This window comes from Canis lupus, chromosome 29, assembly GCF_048164855.1.
Source record: "Canis lupus baileyi chromosome 29, mCanLup2.hap1, whole genome shotgun sequence".
Lineage (NCBI taxonomy): Eukaryota > Metazoa > Chordata > Mammalia > Carnivora > Canidae > Canis > Canis lupus.
The window spans coordinates 27,146,176-27,166,404 of NC_132866.1; the positions used below are offsets into that span (position 1 = coordinate 27,146,176).

General features: G+C 38.1%; 2 protein-coding genes across 13 annotated transcripts in view; one reads left to right on the plus strand and one right to left on the minus strand.

The window, feature by feature from the left end:
• The window catches only part of BTRC (beta-transducin repeat containing E3 ubiquitin protein ligase), a 185,906-nt gene that overhangs the window by 14,707 nt on the left and 150,970 nt on the right, over positions 1 to 20,229 (minus strand). For all 12 annotated transcript variants that reach the window (XM_072805628.1, XM_072805618.1, XM_072805624.1 and 9 more), the window contains 8 exons: positions 17,651 to 17,882; positions 13,502 to 13,688; positions 8,600 to 8,696; positions 7,852 to 7,989; positions 7,267 to 7,385; positions 3,670 to 3,919; positions 3,022 to 3,140; positions 1,305 to 1,415 (listed from right to left, as the gene is read on the minus strand). In XM_072805628.1, the coding sequence (XP_072661729.1) occupies positions 1,305 to 1,415; positions 3,022 to 3,140; positions 3,670 to 3,919; positions 7,267 to 7,385; positions 7,852 to 7,989; positions 8,600 to 8,696; positions 13,502 to 13,688; positions 17,651 to 17,882 (1,253 nt within the window). The remainder of the gene's footprint in view (positions 1 to 1,304; positions 1,416 to 3,021; positions 3,141 to 3,669; positions 3,920 to 7,266; positions 7,386 to 7,851; positions 7,990 to 8,599; positions 8,697 to 13,501; positions 13,689 to 17,650; positions 17,883 to 20,229) is intronic.
• LOC140620980 (tubulin alpha-1A chain) lies at positions 4,404 to 5,984 on the plus strand. Its single transcript, XM_072805630.1, has one exon. It carries the CDS (start codon positions 4,611 to 4,613, stop codon positions 5,964 to 5,966), a length of 1,356 nt encoding a protein of 451 aa, XP_072661731.1. The 5' UTR covers positions 4,404 to 4,610; the 3' UTR covers positions 5,967 to 5,984.

Below are 20,229 nucleotides of genomic sequence, written 5' to 3' on the forward strand. Positions count from 1 at the left end.
AGAACTTTTTTTTGTTTTGGAGACTTGGTTTTTGCATTCATTCTTGGGTAGAGGTTATTGGTCTTAACAGGGGAAAAATGTACAGGTTTAACCTAAAAATGAGAAATAGGTTAGCTCTAACCAAGCTTAAGTGAATGGTAAAGTTATACCATACTTTGGGGCCAGGAAGAGATCTTATATATTAGACTCTTAAAGACTGATAGAAGAGATCACTTAGACCTAGAAACCTACAATTGTGAAGTATCTTCTTTCTGGTCAATTCTAAGAATGGCCCAGGTAACCTGAACCAGAGGACTAGAGCCCATTGAAATACTCTGGAGTTTATACAAATTCCCATATTTTGATTAAAATAAGAAAAGTTTAGCTCTTCCAAGAACCAAACATATGGTCATGTCTCCTCAAGGTAAATAACAGACAAAACCCAAGAAAGGTGGGTACAGATAAAAACCAGGGCAATCAGAAAATACCATGTAACTGGAGTATGTTCTCACACCCTGAACAATCTCCCACGGGTAGAACAGTGATGGATGACTCAAAGCAGAGAAAATGGTCTGTTCCTACTGTATGAGTTGTCTTAATCACTGCCAGCTCCTAAACTAAGGTAATGTAGTAAGGTAGTTTCTAATATTTAAAAAGCTGCCAAGATGTGAACTATAGCCTTCCACTCCCTCATGTCAGGCATCCTGACAAGAAGAAATAATAAAGAGGCCTTCATAAGTAAATACACTTTTATGTGAGTTTACTATGTGCTTAGCATTGCCGGACATGGGATCCATTCACAACATGAATGGATTTTAAAACCATTGGAAATTAGACCGAAGAAAATAAAGATTACTGAACTTGTCACTAAAATGTTAAGAGAAGTGAAGACAAGAGAGCTGCGCTTTTAGGAATTACTCAAAGACATCAAATTCAAGAGCCTACCACATTATGCCCCAAAGATACTGCCTCCAATATTTCAGTTTTATTAATAAGTCATTATTTTACACACATATCCTGGCATACTGTGTTTTCCTAGTTCTTTGCTTTATAGGTGAATCAAAACAGATGAATGCATAACTAAATAACTAAACTGTTAATGAAAATCACCAGGAAACAAGTGCAATTAAATGACTGGGAAAAATATCTTAGAAAAGTAAACAAAGGAGAGGGGAATACATAGATGAGACACAAGAAATATTGTATCAGATCCTTTCTGTAAAATCTATAATCTTTTAGAGTCAGGGAAATACTGTATTTAACATCCTCCGGTAGGAGGAATCAAGATGTACATTTTGTTTTTTAAACCCTGTTAGCAAACTCACCCATCATAGGCCCCACTGACTATCCTCTTGTTATCAAATCGAATACAACGCACCAGTTCCTCGTGGCCTTCTAACACTCGTAAACATGCACCACATTCTATGTCCCATAATCTGGAAGAGAAAATTGAGTCAAGTGAATTTTCATGTATTCTTTTCTAAGCTTGGCATGTTATAATACACTTCATATGTCTTCAAAAAATTCCACAAAAATAAAATCAATCAATACTCATACCAAATGTATTGCTTTCAATGTAATTTATTTCCTTTCTGCTGTATAACTCAGACAGAAAAATGTATGATTTAAGTTAAAATGAAATATATATTTTCAAAGCACAATGCTTTATATAAGTCTGTAACCAGGGTCTCCAAGGCATAAAAAGGATGAATTCAATGTACCCAGTTGCCTGTGAAGGAAATGACCAAGAAAAGAAAAGTAATGCTTCCTGAAATCACCAGTAAGAATGAGATACATGGGGTAGCCCGGGTGGCTCAGCGGTTTAATGCCTCCTTCAGCCCAGGGCGTGACCCTGGAGACCTGGGGTCGAGTCCCACATCGGGCTCCCCGTGAGGAGCCTGCTTCTCCCTCTGCCTGTGTCTCTGTCTCTCATTCTCTCTATGTCTCTATGAATAAATAAATAAAATCTTAAAAAAAGAATGAGATACATAGTGTCAGTGATATCCTGCCCTCACAAAGTATGTCCACCTCTGTTACTAATGACACTTTCTCTTTTCACCCATTGTCCAGGACAATTTTTCTCTATAATGGAAACAAAAGCAAGTTCTCAAAAATGCTTACATGCTAATTAAAAAAACTGGGGGCACCTGGCTGGTTCAGTCAGAAGAACGTACAACTCTTGATTAATCTCAGGCTTGAGTTTGAGCCCCATGTTGGGTATAGAAATTACTTTAAAAAAATAAAATCTTAAAACTATATGCTTTTGGACCAATCCAAATGAAATGAAAATTTCCTTAGACCTAACAGTAGCTCTGTTGTTTTCTAAAGGAGCCTTTTTATCTTCTTAGTACTTTTTGAAGGAAGGGAAAGGATTGATAAATCTTCCAAATTCTATTCATATCTCTCATTCATCTTTGTGAAGGGAAAACACCAAAAAGTACTTCAATCTGTGGATTCTTCATAATTTCAAAGGCTAGAAACTCCCTGGATAATTATGTAATGTGAAGAAAACAGTGTACAATTTCTAGTAGGGAAACAAATCTTTTTTCTTTCTTTCTTTTTTTAAGAATATTGGTGGAGAGAAAAGGCCTTTGGCTATTTATTAGCACTTTTTAACTGTACACAGGAGGAATTTAAAGAGGAAGGCCTTCAACCTCCATCTACTTATCACTCTTGTCCACTTCCTCGTTACCTTTAAAACAGGTAATAAAACTATTATAGAAAGGAAACCCATCAACAAAAGGCTTTGCTGTGCTATCTTTCTGCTTGGGGCAAACTTTATTTTTTTGTGGCAAACTTTTAACCTAGAAGAAGCTACAGAAAGGAAAAACACCTGGGATGCCCAGCTAGTGTTTGACTCTTGATCTCACAGTTTTAAATTGGAGTCCCATGCTGGGGTAGAGATTACTTGAAAATAAAAATCTTTAAAAAAGAAAAGAAAAACGTTATAAATATCATACACTTGAAAATTTGTTTCCTCTCTCTAACAATGAATGGCAGGGTAAAAGTGATCCCTTCTGGGTAAAGGCACTTGCTGCTCACCTGATAGTATTGTCAGATGAGCCACTCACAACCAGTCTGTCTCTGTACTGCAAACAGGCAATGCCACGTTTGTGTCCATTTAAGGTCCTTACAAATTCACAAGTACTTGTGTTCCATACCTAAAAGAGAAATTGCATTTGGCAGTAGATTTGATGCTTTTACTAGTAAGATCTATGGCAACTGGAGTCTTGGAGAAGCAGAAAACAGCACTGAGCCAACAGCAGTAAGTCAACTTCTCAAACCAAACCAAACCAAATCAAAAAGAGAAAAGAAAAAAAGGACAAGTTTAATTCACAATAACATAGGGCTAATTTGTACCTGGCTGCTATCACATGAGAATTCCTCAAATTAATTTACTCTTAGGGGGTTAGTCTGGTTGGCAGACAAATTTTCTTAAAGCTAAATTTACCCCTGCCCTTCTAAACTCACCATTATTTATAGGAATAGACACCAACCAAAATTTTCACACAGCTTGTCTCACTTGTTGCCTTTTTACACATAGACTAGTATCTGAATTAAATATTAAATTACTCTACACTGACATTTAATATGAAATTTCCTTGGACCAGATTTTTTTTTTTTTGGACCAGATTTTTACATGAACTCCCTTACTCTAAGTTGGGGACTTACTGAAAAATGCCTCATTACCTTTATAGTCCTATCTCCAGATGCAGAAACGATGTACTTGTCATCAAAGTCTACAACATTGACAGCAGCTCGATGTCCAACTAGTACCCTCCGGAGGGTAATGTCAGTTGGGGAGGCCATATCCCATACAGCAATGGAACGGTCTTTAGAGCAGGTCACCATCATGCCATTATTGAAACGTAAGTGCAGAACTGCTTCACAATGGTGAATTAGCGTGTTTAGCATTTCACCTGTATTTACATCCCACACCCTGGAACAAAGACATTTAGAAGGTTATCTGAGGTTTCGATGGTGTTCCTGGCTATAATCTATTTGACCACCACATTCCCTACCCTTCCAGAGAGCAGAGTGTACTTTAAGGCTGAGCTGAGGTGAAGAGTTTTGATGGCCAATGCGGAACTGATAGATAGAGGGCTGGACTAGGAGAGTAGGAAAAGGAAGGGATAGGATGTTGCCAATGTGAAATTCTTCAGACACACTACTGAGTGTGAGTTATGAGGGTTATGAATGAGGATGTAACCACCATCACCTATAAGTTGGGCCCAGATTTCAAGGTTATTATAAAACTTGACATTCAATCTGCTATCTTTAATGAGATACATTTTAAAATAGGAATCTGAGTAATAGCAGTAGCATTAGTGTCCCATCAATAGCCCTCAGGAAATAGAACTGACATAGGCCAAGAAGCTTCTGTAACAGACTGACGTAGTACTGTGGATTCGAGCTTAATAATGCTGGGTTTTCAGTCTCACCATACAGGTCAGCGCCAAGATGAGCTATACTCTAAATCTAAGGCCCCATTTCTGTGCCTTGAATGGGGGTAAAGATCAAGAATAGCCATCCCGAGGTTCTCTTACATCGACCGCCTAAGAGTCGCGCTGTAAGAAGCAACAACCTCTCCTCTTCTCCGCCATCCGCCCGGCAGCCGCCAAGCAGCAACCATGCGTGAGTGTATCTCGATCCACGTTGGCCAGGCAGGTGTCCAGATCGGCAATGCCTGCTGGGAGCTCTATTGCCTGGAACACGGCATTCAGCCCGATGGCCAGATGCCAAGTGACAAGACCATTGGGGGAGGAGATGACTCCTTCAACACCTTCTTCAGTGAGACGGGCGCTGGCAAGCATGTGCCCAGGGCAGTGTTTGTAGACCTGGAGCCCACAGTCATTGATGAAGTTCGCACTGGCACCTACCGCCAGCTCTTCCACCCTGAGCAGCTCATCACAGGCAAGGAAGATGCTGCCAATAACTATGCCCGAGGGCACTACACCATTGGCAAGGAGATCATTGACCTTGTCTTGGACCGAATTCGGAAACTGGCTGACCAGTGCACGGGTCTTCAGGGCTTCTTGGTTTTCCACAGCTTTGGAGGGGGAACCGGTTCTGGGTTCACCTCCCTGCTGATGGAACGTCTCTCTGTCGATTATGGCAAGAAGTCCAAGCTAGAGTTCTCCATCTACCCTGCCCCCCAGGTGTCCACAGCTGTAGTAGAGCCCTACAACTCCATCCTCACCACCCACACCACCCTGGAGCACTCTGATTGTGCCTTCATGGTAGACAATGAGGCCATCTATGACATCTGTCGTAGAAACCTCGATATTGAGCGCCCAACCTACACTAATCTAAACAGGTTGATAGGTCAAATTGTGTCCTCCATCACTGCTTCCCTCAGATTTGATGGAGCCCTGAATGTGGATCTGACGGAGTTCCAGACCAACCTGGTGCCCTATCCCCGCATCCACTTCCCTCTGGCCACATATGCCCCTGTCATCTCTGCTGAGAAAGCCTACCATGAACAGCTTTCTGTAGCAGAGATCACCAATGCATGCTTTGAGCCAGCCAACCAGATGGTGAAATGTGACCCTCGCCATGGTAAATACATGGCTTGCTGCCTGTTGTACCGTGGTGATGTGGTTCCCAAAGATGTCAATGCTGCCATTGCCACCATCAAGACCAAGCGTACCATCCAGTTTGTGGACTGGTGCCCCACTGGCTTCAAAGTGGGCATTAACTACCAGCCTCCCACTGTGGTACCCGGTGGAGACCTGGCCAAAGTACAGCGAGCTGTGTGCATGCTGAGCAACACCACAGCCATTGCTGAGGCCTGGGCTCGCCTGGACCACAAGTTTGACCTGATGTATGCCAAGCGTGCCTTTGTTCACTGGTATGTGGGTGAGGGCATGGAGGAAGGAGAGTTTTCTGAGGCCCGTGAGGACATGGCTGCCCTGGAGAAGGATTATGAGGAGGTTGGTGTGGATTCTGTTGAAGGAGAGGGTGAAGAAGAAGGAGAGGAATACTAAAGTTAAAAATGTCACAAAGGTGCTGCTTTTACAGGGAAGCTTATTCTGTTTTGAACATTGAAAAGTTGTGCTCTGATCAGTTAATTTGTATGTAGCAGTGTATACTCTCATATATAATTACTGACCTATGCTTTAAAACACGACGCTTTGTTACAGACTCAAGCTGTCCATTTCTCTGATGGGTTTGAATAAAGTATTCCCTGTCTTAAAAAAAAAAAAAAAAAAAAAAAAAAAAAAAAAGAATAGCCATCCCATTGTAAATGGGGGCTTCCAGCAGCAGAGTGTGGGACCTTTGGATAGCTTGAGAATTTTGTGTAATGATATATTTTACTTTGATTACTCTATTTTTGTATTTTTACTTTGATTTCATAACACATTTCCTTTTTCAATTTAACCCCATTTTTAGAAAATAATTTTGTCCCTTACCCTATAAATGATGTTAGTCTCTACAATGTTTTGGCTTCCTTGAGGCACTCCACAGCATCAATAAATGTTAAATGTCGATAACTCTAAGAACTGAGTTTGCTATGCCTTTAAGTCAAAAGATAAGAAACAGGAGCAGCCTTTCCTATTCACAGAGGATAATTTTGAATGGTAAACATTTAACTTCAGAGAATCTAACAATGCAGTTAACTGCCTTTTTTTCTTTTTTCTTTTTTTTAAGTTACTTTTGATGCATTATGTTTGCTAAATCCTTTGGCTTAAGGCAAAACTCCTAACAGAGGGTTCCAGCAGTGCTGCTGGTACCCAGAACTCAAGCTACACTGGACTCCAGCAGCATAATGGCTGCGTCATCAAGTCACTAACGCCTCTGGAAATTGAGGGCCCCTCCCTGAATAAAGCTTGCAATTAAAAACTGCAGGGATAACATGGGAGGTGCTGGCAAAGAGAGCGCAGTGCTCACCTGTACACATTTCAAAGGAGATAATGCATGCCTATACCACAGTTATAACCACCTAAAAGGAAGCTTTATTCCATTCACATCATTTCCCTGTGAGGTGGTTTTTCTAACAAATGCAAGGTTTACCAAGTTTCTATAATGGATGATTCCCCCAAATTAAAATAGAATATGTAGTTTCTTCAATGGGAAAAAAATGTAAACTTGCCTTAATCATTCCTAAATCAAGTTTTCTAGTTCTAGGTGGACAATGATGTGGAGAGCTGATGGTTTATTCTTCTTAAGTTATGAAGTTTCAGAACTGTGTTCAGGCAGCTATACACAAAATTACTAACTTTCTATGACAAAAAACAGAGGAGATATGGTATTCCAGAGTTCAAAAGATCATTTGAAATTTTCTACCTGACCGTAGAATCCGATGATCCCGTTATGATCACCCTCTCATCATACTGGAGACACAGGACAGAACCCGTGTGGCCTGTGAGAATTCGCTTGCATTCCAACGTGCTTTTATCCCAGATCTAGGATGGCAAACAAGATCCTTTTGATCAATGTGATAATGGGGTGCTGCTGAGACTTGTTGGCTCTATTACGTGTTTGATTCCCCGAAAGAATCAAAGCCCAGAGCAATGTGGAATGCATTCTTTTCTATAGGTATAGCAAAGCACCTATATATATGTGGCTTCAATACTAATGCAGACTTTATCCTTTTCATTAAGGAACAGAGATAGCCTATAATTATGTGAGGCCCAAAGGAGTAATAGCACACTCAGTGCACTTTAAGAAGAGAATTTAACCCAGGACGTGCTTCTGGCAAGAAGCAGGTAACTGTCCTTTAAGGAAATGATTCTGGCTTTGGGACTGAAAAGAACCTAAAACTCTCATTTACTTTCTTGAAATAATGCTTAGAGATGATGCTTGGACTGCTTTATTAATGTGGACACTCTTGCTCATTCGGCTACCCTCCCATAACTGAACAGACCTCACCTTGATTGTGTTGTCTCGAAGGCCGCTTACTATCTTCTGATCATCATACTGTAAACAGTAAACTCCTTTACTTGTTTCACTTCGGCAGTGGATTCTCTGTAAACTATGTCTTCCACATCTCCAATTAGATTCTATTGTCTGAGGAGAAGGAACAGTAAAGAGGCAGTAATTAGGAAAGGACCAGGACTAAATTCTTATCTGACCTTCTTGGCAACCAATGACAAATGTTCAATGCTTCACTCTATTAAATATATAAACCTTAAGGCAAACTAAAAATGTTTTTAAAAAGCTACTGTTTAAAACTGCATAACATTTTTCCATTTGCAAAACTATTAAAGATTTATTTTCTAGAACTCTCCCACATATAACTCAATTAAATGATAAACCTGGTGAAAAGAGGGCAACAGAGGGCAAGCTATATATGTACTACATGAGATTATGTACTTAGTGCTTCTCATACATATGTGGTAGCCATTTCTACTAGTGAACTTCCAAAGAGGCTCAATTCAGAAGATATTTGAATATCAGATAATAAGTGCAACTTCAACAGTCTTACTGCTATAACATTCTTTAAACTTTTAACCTGGCAATTTACTATATTTTACCTCCTCTATTTACTTAAATTTATTTTTAACCCACATTAATAAACCTTAATGGGTTTGCAGAAACAATGCTGTTACTGAAGAATGTTGATGATTCTCTAGTATTTGGCAAATACCCAAATATACATACATACATAGATTCTTACCTCAATGTCTTGTATAATTTTAGGATAAAGTGCTCTATAAAAAGAGTTGGGAGGAGCGTTCCCATCAGGAGGTTTGTTTTTGAACAAATACTGTCCCCTAAAAAAACAACAAATATTTCCCAATAAAAATCACAAAATTACACATTTACAGGGAGCTTCATTCATATTGCTTCAAAGTATTTTCACAGTTAAAAATCCATATAATCGCTATAACTAGCCTGGAAAAGTGTGAGGTTAAGCCTAATTTAAATACTGTCCCCTAAAAAAAAAAAAAACAAATATTTCCCAATAAAAATCACAAAATTACACATTTATAGGGAGCTTCATTCATATTTCTTCCAAAGTGTTTTCACAGTTAAAATTCCATATAATCGCTATAACTAGCCTGGAAAGGTGTGAGGTTAAGCCTAATTTTAGGAGTCCTATGTTAAGGAGTAACTTTCTGGGTTCTAAGGAACTTGGTCAATACTGATTGTCAACACAATGATTTGCAATGCAGCCATCAGAGTATAATGTTATTAAGGTAAACAAATAGCATACGTATAATCAGAATTTATCAACTGATCTATCAGACATCTGTACACAAAGATTCATTAGTCTTATCTTTTGAAAATTTTATTAGTGATGATAACTACTACCTCTGAACTGGGCAAATGCCCCACAGTTTGTTTTTCTTTCTTTCCCCCATTGGGTAAAGCTGTGCCCATGTCAGTAAAGCCTAGCATTGTGGGCAGTTAAGAATGCCTCTGTGTTGGGGATCATGTTTTCTAGTCTTCATTTACATGGGGTAAGGTGTAGTGGCAGCTCAGGCACCCAGGCTGATGGTTATTGGTGTAGCTAAGCTTTAAAGGAGCAATTCATTTTGACAGCAAGCGAAAGGAACAAAGGAGTACCCAGCAGTAGGTATAGAAGAAGATGAAAAGATGCCTAAGAGCACTGTGCTGTCAAGTCTAAGGCATGACATTCTTTCACAGGTGTGTTCCTGGCTATGTACATACATACATGCATTTTACTGCCTATCCTTGATTCCAGTGAGCAACATTTGTTACCATCTCCTTCCTTATGACAGCACATCTCTGTAATACTCATATCCCAAGCTAGATCTTTGCTACAAAAAAAAAATCAGTAAATGGCAATCACTTCCTGCTGGGTAAAAAATTTAATTCCTCATCCTGAAGTTAAGAACCCACCAAACACGGTGTGGAAGCTAGTAAACCCCACTATGGGTGTACTAACTGCTGTTCTCACTGGCACTGTGCCTTGCAAAGTGGAGATAGGCAGAAATGCCTCTGAGTGTAATCCTGGCACCAGAGAAATCATGTTTTCTCTGGGCCAGTCATCCACTCCTCCCTCTATAGCTCCATTACAATATAATTAATTGTTCAATGTCTCCAGGAGCGCTTCTCCCCTGCCCTCTTCCTATTATACACCTTGAAAATTAGTTGAGAAAATTTCCTGTCAGGAAGGTAACTGCCTTTCACTTCTATGTTAATACAGGAAGGGAAATTTACAATGGTGGTGACGCTAAAATAATAGTTTTTAAAGAGGAGCTAATAGGAGCAAGAAACATGATATATCAACATAAAGGGCAAACAAGACACATTATGAAATAATTCTGGGTCACAAGTACACTTCTCTGAACAATGTTTTTTTTTTTTTTTTTAAGATTTTATGTATTTATTCATGAGACACACACACAGAGAGAGAGAGAGAGAGAGAGAGAGACGCGGAGACACAGGCAGAGGGAAAAGCAGGCTCCATGCAGGGAGCCCGATGTGGGACTCGATCCCGGGTCTCCAGGATCAGGCCCTGGGCTGAAGGTGGCGCTAAACCGCCGAGCCACTCCAGCTGCTCTTCTCTGAACAATCTTATTCTGCAAACATACCGCAAGCAAACAACAGATTTTGAATTAAGAGATTTTAAATCTGGTTAATAATTATAAGTTGATCATTTCAATTCCAACATCCTTTCATGAGGTGAGAAGCACTACAATTATTATTATGCAAATAAAGAAATCAAATGTCACGGAGGTCAGGTAACCTGTTCAAGGTCACATATAACCAGCTGAGTAGACCTGGAATTTGAATCTAAGTCTGACTTCAGAGCCTATGTTCTTAACTATTTTATTGTCTTCCAGGGCCTACCATCCCTCATATATTCCTGTCCTCCTTTTTATCTCTGGCAGTTGAATACCAGCACCCCAAGATTTTTTTTCATATATAATGAAACTACATTCTAAGAAAAGAAAAACCATCTAAGAGTCTGATCTCATTTTTTTTACCCCAATGTATTTTTCATGCCTTGCTAAAGCATCTGAATTTTTTCTTAAGTTTCTGAATTTCTTTCAAATTAAATGTGCTACAAAAAAGGGGTGGCTAGGTGTTGAAAACCAGTTTTTCAGTCTAGATCTGTGTTGTAGGTCAAAACCTTTTTTGGATGGAAGCTCCTTCACAACATGGACCACTTCTATGCAAAATGCCTAATACCTTTGAGAATGTGAGTACCTGATAAGTGCTCAATATTAAATTCAGAATGTTATCATAAAACGTGATCTGCTGATTAAGAAAATGGAATTCCCCAAGTGATCTTTTATTATACTTTTAAGAGTTACCATTACTGAGCAGAGAGAGCACATTCAATATTATTGAAAATCAAAAACGACAGAGTTCTTGTCATGAACTGTCAAATTCATCTAGATACAAAATACAACAGTGGAATAGAAGTTAAACCCAAAGCTTCATTAGAGAATTATATTTATTTACTTTTGGTTGGAGGAAACTTTCAAAGCCAGCATTTGGGGAAAGGTAGGACAGATTTTATTGACACAGTAGGCTTAGTAAAGCAATCTGAAAGAAGATGAGAAAGTGATCATACATTAAAAAATTTTTTAAGGGGGAGGACACTAACACAAGAAGAAAGGCAAGATTTAAAAATAGAAGCAGCCAGAGAAAGTCAAGGGGATATTAAAGGAGGTCTTCATGGGGTGGACAGACACTTGTAATTTCACAGGACTCTATTAAGCTAAGATGGCAAATGTAGCTTAAGACAGGAATATGGTCTAAACTTCGAAGGATACTCAAAAGAACAGGAATGGGTTCCTGTGGTTGAATAGATAGAGGAAAGAGTGATAATTACTATGGGATTCTAGGTTATTTCTCAGCCATTCCTTTATATACTCCTCTTAAAAGGCCAAAAGGCCATCTTTTCAATGATCTAGTTTGTTTTCTTTCTTTCTAACTAATATAACAGATCTTGCTTCTTACTGCCACCCCCAACTAAAACTGTGGAGCCTACTCTTATCTTTGGCATTTTCACATGCATCTGTCCAAATCTGCCACCTATTCCTTGTTCTTCTTGCCTTCAAATAAAGAACCTGGAACTCCCAATGTCTGATAAAGGTTTATTGTTATTCACAGTCCAAATGGGAGCAAAGTATATTTTAACAGGAAAGAAAACCTTTATCACTATGGGAGTGAATCTCTGTAATAGAGATTTCAGGCCAGATGTTCCAATTTGGAAGCAAGGGTTTTTCCCTTTCCTTTTTTTTCCCCCATGAGGGATAGTGGAATATTCCTAGCTACCCTAAAATTCTCCCATGTATGTCAGCAACTGCTCTCTATCTAAGGCTGGTCCTGACACACTTAGCAAAATGATGAACTCTGAATCCTATACAACTATATACTTTTTTGCTTTCTTTATATTATAAGGAATTTATTTCCAAAGTATAAGGTAAGTTATGAAAGGTTTTGATTTTTCTATATAGTGAAATAAGTGAGAATAAGAAAAACATATTTGGGAAGAATAACACTGTGCTTTCATTTATTCATTTTTATACAGCCAAAGAATTGCCTGACATTTGCTTCATTTAACTGAATTTGAGAGAAATTTTTAAGTCTTCCTAATAGCCAGAATGACAGAAATTTCTTGAAGCATTTGGTATAATATTTAGGTAATTATGTTTATTATATATTAATGAATTTCAAAGATGCAAAAAAAAAAAAAGAAGCCAACTATATTTTAATGAAAATTGCTAAGAAAAGCTAATCCTTTTTTCTTAACTGTTTTGTATCTCTTTATGGTCCAAGATAAATAATTGATAAAATTAATTGCTTAGGATATCCCTGAGCACACATATGGCTGCTGGTGCATATCTATCAGCTAAAATACTTAATATGTCACCTTTATTTTACTTATGAAATATTCACACCTGACTTTCTTATAGTGACATTCTAGTAACATCCTCTAAGAGCAAAGTACATATAGAAGGTATCTTCCAGAAGTTTGAATGAAATGGTACCTTTATGTTAAAAGAACAACAGCAAAATTGGTGAAATCTCTTAGGTTGCTAACTATATAATGCCTTAAGGAATTTAGGATTAAGCAGTAAAATCTTGAGAAAATATGGGTGGGCCTTATGAAGAAATGGTGGCTAGAGTTCTTTCTCTAGTTGAGTATAAAAGTAATTTTGATTACAAAGGTGAGAAACCACCTTAGACATGAATTAAAGATAAGAAATTTTCTGAATGAGAAAATACTTATTTGTATTTGTCCGGAACTGTTTCAGGTATCTGATGGCTTCTGTGTGATTTAAAGTCATCTGTCTTACAAACTGCCAACAGCCCTTTGTCAGGACACTAGTTTCTGCTCAGAAAACAAAATGCTCTCAACAGAAGTCAGTTTTTACAAAGTAGTATTAACATATTATTATGTCACTTATGAGTGGTCAGAAGAAAAACTGCTAAGTACCTGTACAACTATTTTATTTTACATTTTGTGCTATAAACCAGGTAAACATCATATTAAATGATAAGCAGTCTCACTGGTTCCCAGTGTTATTCCAATGATTCTGAATGGGCAGGTCCTGAAGATGATCTGTAATAGTAAGAAAGTTAAAAGGCTCACCACCCTCTTCGTTCTGCCAGGCCTCTCCACAGAGAATCTGTCCTGACCATTCTCTCGATGAGCTTCTTCCATAACATGCCATCAGAGGTCACTCGGTACCATTCCTTACATACAAGTTCAGCAGCACATAGCGATTTGGCATCCAGGTATGACAGAATGTTCTCAGCAATGTGATCCAAACCCCGGGCTGTTGGTAGGGGGTGGAGGCAAAGAAGAATATAGGTGGTGAATGATTTTTTACAAAAAGTCCTTGAAAACAGAATAGCATTTATTCTGCTCTGAAGGCACATCACTGTCCCTAGTGTGGTCCAGTTTCTTTTTCAAACAGAAACTTGGGTAAAATGAGTGTCAATAATTTTTCCATAAGGTTACAGAAATGAACAGTATTTTCCATCTTCCTTTAGATAAGGAAGTTAAAGCTAACAACCAGCAAACCCCCCAAGACATTAAAAATAAAAAGGATTCCAGAAAACAATTCACATCTATCTATATGGATTTCAGCACTAGGGGATGTTCTATGGATGGCATCTCAAAGTCTGTGATTCAGACCCCCCCAAATCTCTATATTAGGTCCATTTCTCATTCTGTTTCTATTACTGCTGCAGTTCCAAAGCTGTTCAGTAAAAGAAATATCCTTTAAACGTACTAGGGGAGAGGCACTAAGTCAGAATGTGCTGGGTTATAGAATTTTGGGCATGCAGAAGGAGAGAAGAAGGAAATACAGATTGGTAAAGGAACATCCCAAGAGGAAAGACAGAGAGGTATGTTTAAGTTCGAGTTTAATTTCAGATGCTTAAAAAAAGTATGTTTGAGAGTAGTTGCTGTTATAAAACCTAAATGACAATTAACCAAAAAATGAAAAAGCCCAGACCAATAAATAATTTGGTTAGAATTTCAGAGACCATTTTGTAGGATGTCTGACGGAAAACAGTGCAACTAGATCTTGGACTGCCTAAACTGGATGAGCTTCCCAATTAAAATATTCTATCACCCAAATCTGTACTGAGGCCTCAGAGGAATAGACCCCATAAAATAGGATGATCATAGTAATAAAGCTTTTGGCTGATATTCTAATTCACAAGTGAGACAAACATATTCAAAGTTATTCCTCTTTCAGTTTACTGATCAAAGGTTTGCTAAAGATTTAAATAGTGCAGAAGGATTCCTTCATACTTTGACTCCCTGAGGCAAAAAACTTAACAAATAGGAAAGAGAATACCACATTTCATTTTGTGCCTTTCCCCTGAATCATGCAAAGACACACTTGGACGCGATTAGCAACAATCCAAATGTGCTTAAACATTATTCTAATTATGAAATTGTATGGATATCAGTCACATTTTTCAGCAGATTTAGAAAAAAAAAGCATTAAATGGATTTTGTTTGGCTGGCATCACATGTTCATATTTAAGCATAAGCAGATGGAGACATCCATCACCTAATTCTTATTAAAGGAAAATGACTATAAGCCAATTAAAGATATAATAATTAGTTCTTCATGCAAAAAAACAGCGATGGTACAATTCCTGCATGTTTAAATTTGTTTTTTTTGTTTTTTTAATGACAGGTCTTTTTTTTTTTTTTTTTAAGATTTTATTTATTTATTTATGAGACAGACAGAGAGAGAGAGAGAGAGAGAGAGGCAGAGACACAGGCAGAGGGAGAAGCAGGCTCCATGCAGGGAGCCCGATGTGGGACTCGATCCCGGGACTCCAGGATCAGGCCCTGGGCCAAAGGCAGGCGCTCAACTGCTGAGCCACCCAGGGATCCCCTGCATGTTTAAATTTGAAACTTTCTACGCTGTCAGAAGTTTCCAAAATCCATTCCTGTTTTTTTAATGGCTATCATCAAATTGTTCCTGATCTTTCACTATGTCCGTATAGTAAGTCTTTGGAAGTAATTTCACCTAACACTCCAAAGAAACCCATTACATTAATGGATTATAGGCATTTTTTGAAGTAGTTTGGTTTACTAAATGTAGCCAGATGGTGTAGGTTTATAAGTTAAAATGGCTGTAAAACATTAGACTGATGATTTAATATTTTATAAAATGGTCAGCAGACAGACACAGGCATCAGGATTGGGCAAAGGATACACAGGTCTAATCAACCCCTGTTCAATTCTTCATGGTATATGCTTTACATAGTAGCATGCCTTGGTTATTGGGGAGACCACAATAATGAGGTACACAAAGATTGTTCACACAATGAAAACTGTTTGCGTATGGCTAAAACAAAATCCAGCGAGTAAAGCAGGGGCAGAAGTCTATTCTATTTAACAAAAGAAATATAGGTATAAATTTAGCTTTATGTTTAATTTTTAAAAAAATATTTTATTTATTCATGAGAGATAGAGAAAGAGAGGCAGAGAAACAGGCAGAGGGAGAAGTAGGGTCCCTGAGGGGAGCCTGATGGAAAACTCGATCCCAGGACCGCAGGATCATTCCCTGAGCTGAAGGCACATGCTCAACTGCTGAGCTACCCAGGCATCCCAAATTTAGCCTTAAAATAGTTATTTATTTAAAAAGAAAAAAAAAGTTATTTCTAAGCTATACATAGGTACTTTTTGCTTTAAAGGGTGGTTTAAATTCCAATTTTGGAAAAACAAATTTTAAAAAAGAACTGGCAAAGATTAAGCAAAGTAGTAACACAGTTTTGCAGAGGGTGGTATATTTTTCGTAGGACAGTTTGGTGCAAGTATTAGAAGCCTTGAAATGTACAGAATTAATATAGGAATCCCACTGCTGTTATTTTTTCCTAGGATGCCCAAAAGATTAGTGAGTAAGAATGTCCACCACAGCAAAGTTTGTAATAGGAAAAATATTCTTAACTACCTTAAAAAAAAAGGGTTAAATAATTATGTTTGAAAGAAACATTTAGGAAAATACATTGAGAGAACATAGTAAGAAACAATGTTACAAACACTTATGATCCCAGCTTTAGAAGGAAACATACACAGCTAGAAAAAATATTAAGGCTACAGGCCAAAATATTATATGAGCAGCACTCTCTGAATGGTGGGATTCTGGGAAATTTCATTTTCATATTTTAAACTGTTTTGAATTTCCTAAATTTCTTATAAATTCTATAATCAGGAAACTGAAAAAATTAAAATGATACTATATTTTAGAGATTCACTCATCTTTTATACTCTATTTTCTTCTTCTTCTTCTTCTTCTTCTTCTTCTTCTTCTTCTTCCTTCTTTCTTCTTCTTCTTCTTCTTCTTTTTTTTTTTTTTTTTTTTTGTGAGAGAGTGCATGCATGCCAGCATGGAGGAGAGGCAGAGGGGAAGGGAGAGAGAATCTTAAGCAGACTCCACACTCAGCATGGAGCCCAATGCAGGGCTTGACCTCCCAACGCAGAGATCATGACCCAAGCTAAAATCAAAAGTTGGGCATTTAACCAACCGAGCTTCTCAGGCACCTCCACACTCCCTTTTCTTCTAAAATAAAGAGGACTACTTTAGGTTTTCTTGAGATAGTATATGCCCCAAATACTGATGTCTACAGAGTGTCCTAGGATCACTACCAAGCATTCAGTAAAATATCATATCATTTCCCCCACAAAAAAGTATTTTAAGTGTGTGTGTGCAAGTATATATTTAAACATATATAGTTTATGAGCTATTATTTGGTTACTAAGACCAGTGAGAATGCAAAGCCTGGAGTTTACATATTTACTGTCAGAAGGCTCCTGAGATATTTTGCGTTCTAAAATACTCAATTAAAAATGTTTCTTATTCAGTTCTATAATTAAATATTGTTGATAAATTCCTATAGAAATCCAAATCCCAAATACATGAGTTTGCATCTTACAAAACTTAGACATATAAAAAACTCAAACTAAAACAAAGACATGTTATTGATATGACATCTTAGAAAAAATATTATTTGCATCTCTCAGTGGGTAAAAACAGGATGACTAGAAGGGCATGAGATGGAGAAGACAGGGAAAAGAGGAGTCTCTATTTCCAGAGTGTAACTTTGGTTATTTATACCCCAAGAAGGCATGATAAAGGATGCAGTTTGTAAAAATCAAGCCAATAAAGACTCTCAAAAAAAAAAAAAAAAGAGATGAAGATCCAGTTCCATTAGCATTGTAACATATCTTCCAGGCAAATTAATGGCTCACAAATACCCACAGACATACCTGGCAGAGCAGTTATGAAATCCCTCTGCAACATAGGTTTAAGATATGAGTTTATGTGCCCATGTTGGTAATGACACATTTGGGATATAAGATGTTCCACAAATTCCACTTGATCGGACTCTGACCACTGCTCAAAATATTTGACACACAGTTCCTTTTCCTTCTCATAGCTTGCTGAGAGTTTTCGTTGCTTGGGCACAATCATACTGGAAGTGCCATTGGCAAGTTTTGTCTGCAGAAGGGGTGGATTAAGAGAAACATAAAAAGTAAGTCTTGAAAATGAGGGAAATCTATAATTTTCTGGTCTGGCAAGCTATGTTATGTCTATATGATGGAGCTCACTCTGTTACTCATTAGTAATCGGATTTTTGTTATTATATGGAAAGCAACACAAATACCACAGTAAGTTGGTAAATCAGGAATATTGCTGGACAACTACGCATCCACTGCTAAAAGTTCACAGGAAGGTATTATTTGGAGATCTATAGATGAAAACTGAAAGCTGAAAGCATGTTAAGTTATTATTACTAGCAAGCCAAAAAGCTATTTTGCTTTTCCTTGTATATACCAGTTACTGGACATTTATACGATTACTTATTCACAACTTATTTTTTAATAGTCAAATAAGAAATCTTCTATGCAAAGAAAGGCTGATGAATAATTTGAGACTCTAGTACCTTTCGAGATAAAGCTTAACTGTAACATTTATAGGTTCAATCTACCCTTTTCCTTCTAAAAAGGAAATCAAAATTAAAAATCTTTTTATCAATTAGTTCATTCAGTAAACATCAAATGAGCATCTACAATGTGTCAAACACTGTCCTAGGTGCTAGGAATACAACACTGAACAAAAAATAAGTCTCTATCATCAGGCATTATATTGTAGTGTGTACAGTAAGATAAAACCATAAACAAATACATAGAAAATTTAATGTAGATAGTGCTATTAAGAAAAATAAGGAGATAGAAAAAAAGTATGTTATTGCAGTAGGCAAAATTCTAAGATTCTAAGATTCTTGGCCCCTGGCGTACATACATCTTCTCTCAGCTACTCAAACAAACACAGTTATTTTGATTTAATTAAGGTGCCAAATTAGCTGACTTTAAGATATGGAGATTACTGTGAGGGGCCTGACCTATCAAATGTGCTCTTTAAAGATTTTATTTATTTATTCATCACACACACACACACACACACACACACACACACACAGGCAGAGACACAGGCAGAGGGAGAAGCAGGCTCCATGCAGGGAGCCCAACGTGGGACTTGATCCTGGGTCTCCGGGATCACACCCTGAGCTTCTGAAGGTGGCGCTAAACTGCTGAGCCACCCGGGCTGCCCCAAGTGTGCCCTTTAAAAGCAGAGAGTTTGCTCCAAATGGTTGAAGAAGGAGGATCACATGGTAAAGGACGTGGTCAGCCTCTGGGAGCTGCCAGTTAGGAAATAGGGACCTCAATCCTACAAAGGCAAGGAACTGGCTTCTGGCAACAACAATGATCTGATATGAGGATTTTTCCCCCAGAGCCTCCCCATGTGAACTCAGGCTGGTCAGCATCCTCATTTCAGCCTTGAGATACTAGGAGCAGAGGGCTTCCAGCCATGTTGTATCAGAATTCTGACTGAGAAAACCATGAGCTGATGAATGGGTGTTATTTTAACTTGGTAATCTGTTAAGTAGCAATTAAAAAAACACAAAAAACCAATATAATTATTTAAGTCCAAGCGGTCAGAGACAGTTTCCCCGAAGGGATGACATTTAAACTGAGACATGAAGGAAATGAGGGAACTAGACATTTTGCTACATGGGGGGAGAAACGTCTAGGGCAAAGGGAATTTGAAGGCAAAGGTCCTGGGTGGCAGTCAGTACATTCAAGGAACATTCAAGAGGCCCAGGATAGTTTGAAACAAATGAACAAGGAGAAGAAAAGTTGTAGTAATTCAAGTCAGCTCATCTAGGTCATGTAGGTGGTGGTAGCTTATCTCCAATGATGGTTGAAACAACTCCATCCCTCCCTGAATATGAATGCCATTCCTCCCATCAAAAGGTAGAGTTTGACCTAGTCTTTGAATCTGGGATTTGGCTCACAGAATATGGAGAAAGTGACATTCTAGGACTCCTGAGCCCAGGCAGCTTACTTCTTAGAGCCCTGAGCCACCATATAAGAAATTCAGGCTACTTTGCTGGAGAGGGAAGTCGGGAAGATGAGAAGCTACACAGAGAGAGAGGTTACATAGAAAATCACCTAGAAGTCTGAGACTAGCATGATCTGACACCTTTTAAAAGGATCACTGTAAGAGACATGAATGAAAATCAGGAGACTAATTGAGAAACTACTTTACAATAGTCCCTGGAAGAGAACAACCTTTTGAGTGGTAGCAGTAGAGGGGGTCAGAAATAATTGAGACTTAATGTATATTTTGAAGGCAGAGCAAATTGGTTTTGCTGAAAGATTGGATATGGGGTATGACAGAAAAAAGGAGATGAGGGTCATATACATATGAAGTTGGGGACAATATGGAAAGATTTAGAAATCAACTGAAACTTCTACTACTCTGAAGAAACTTGGCTTTCTTT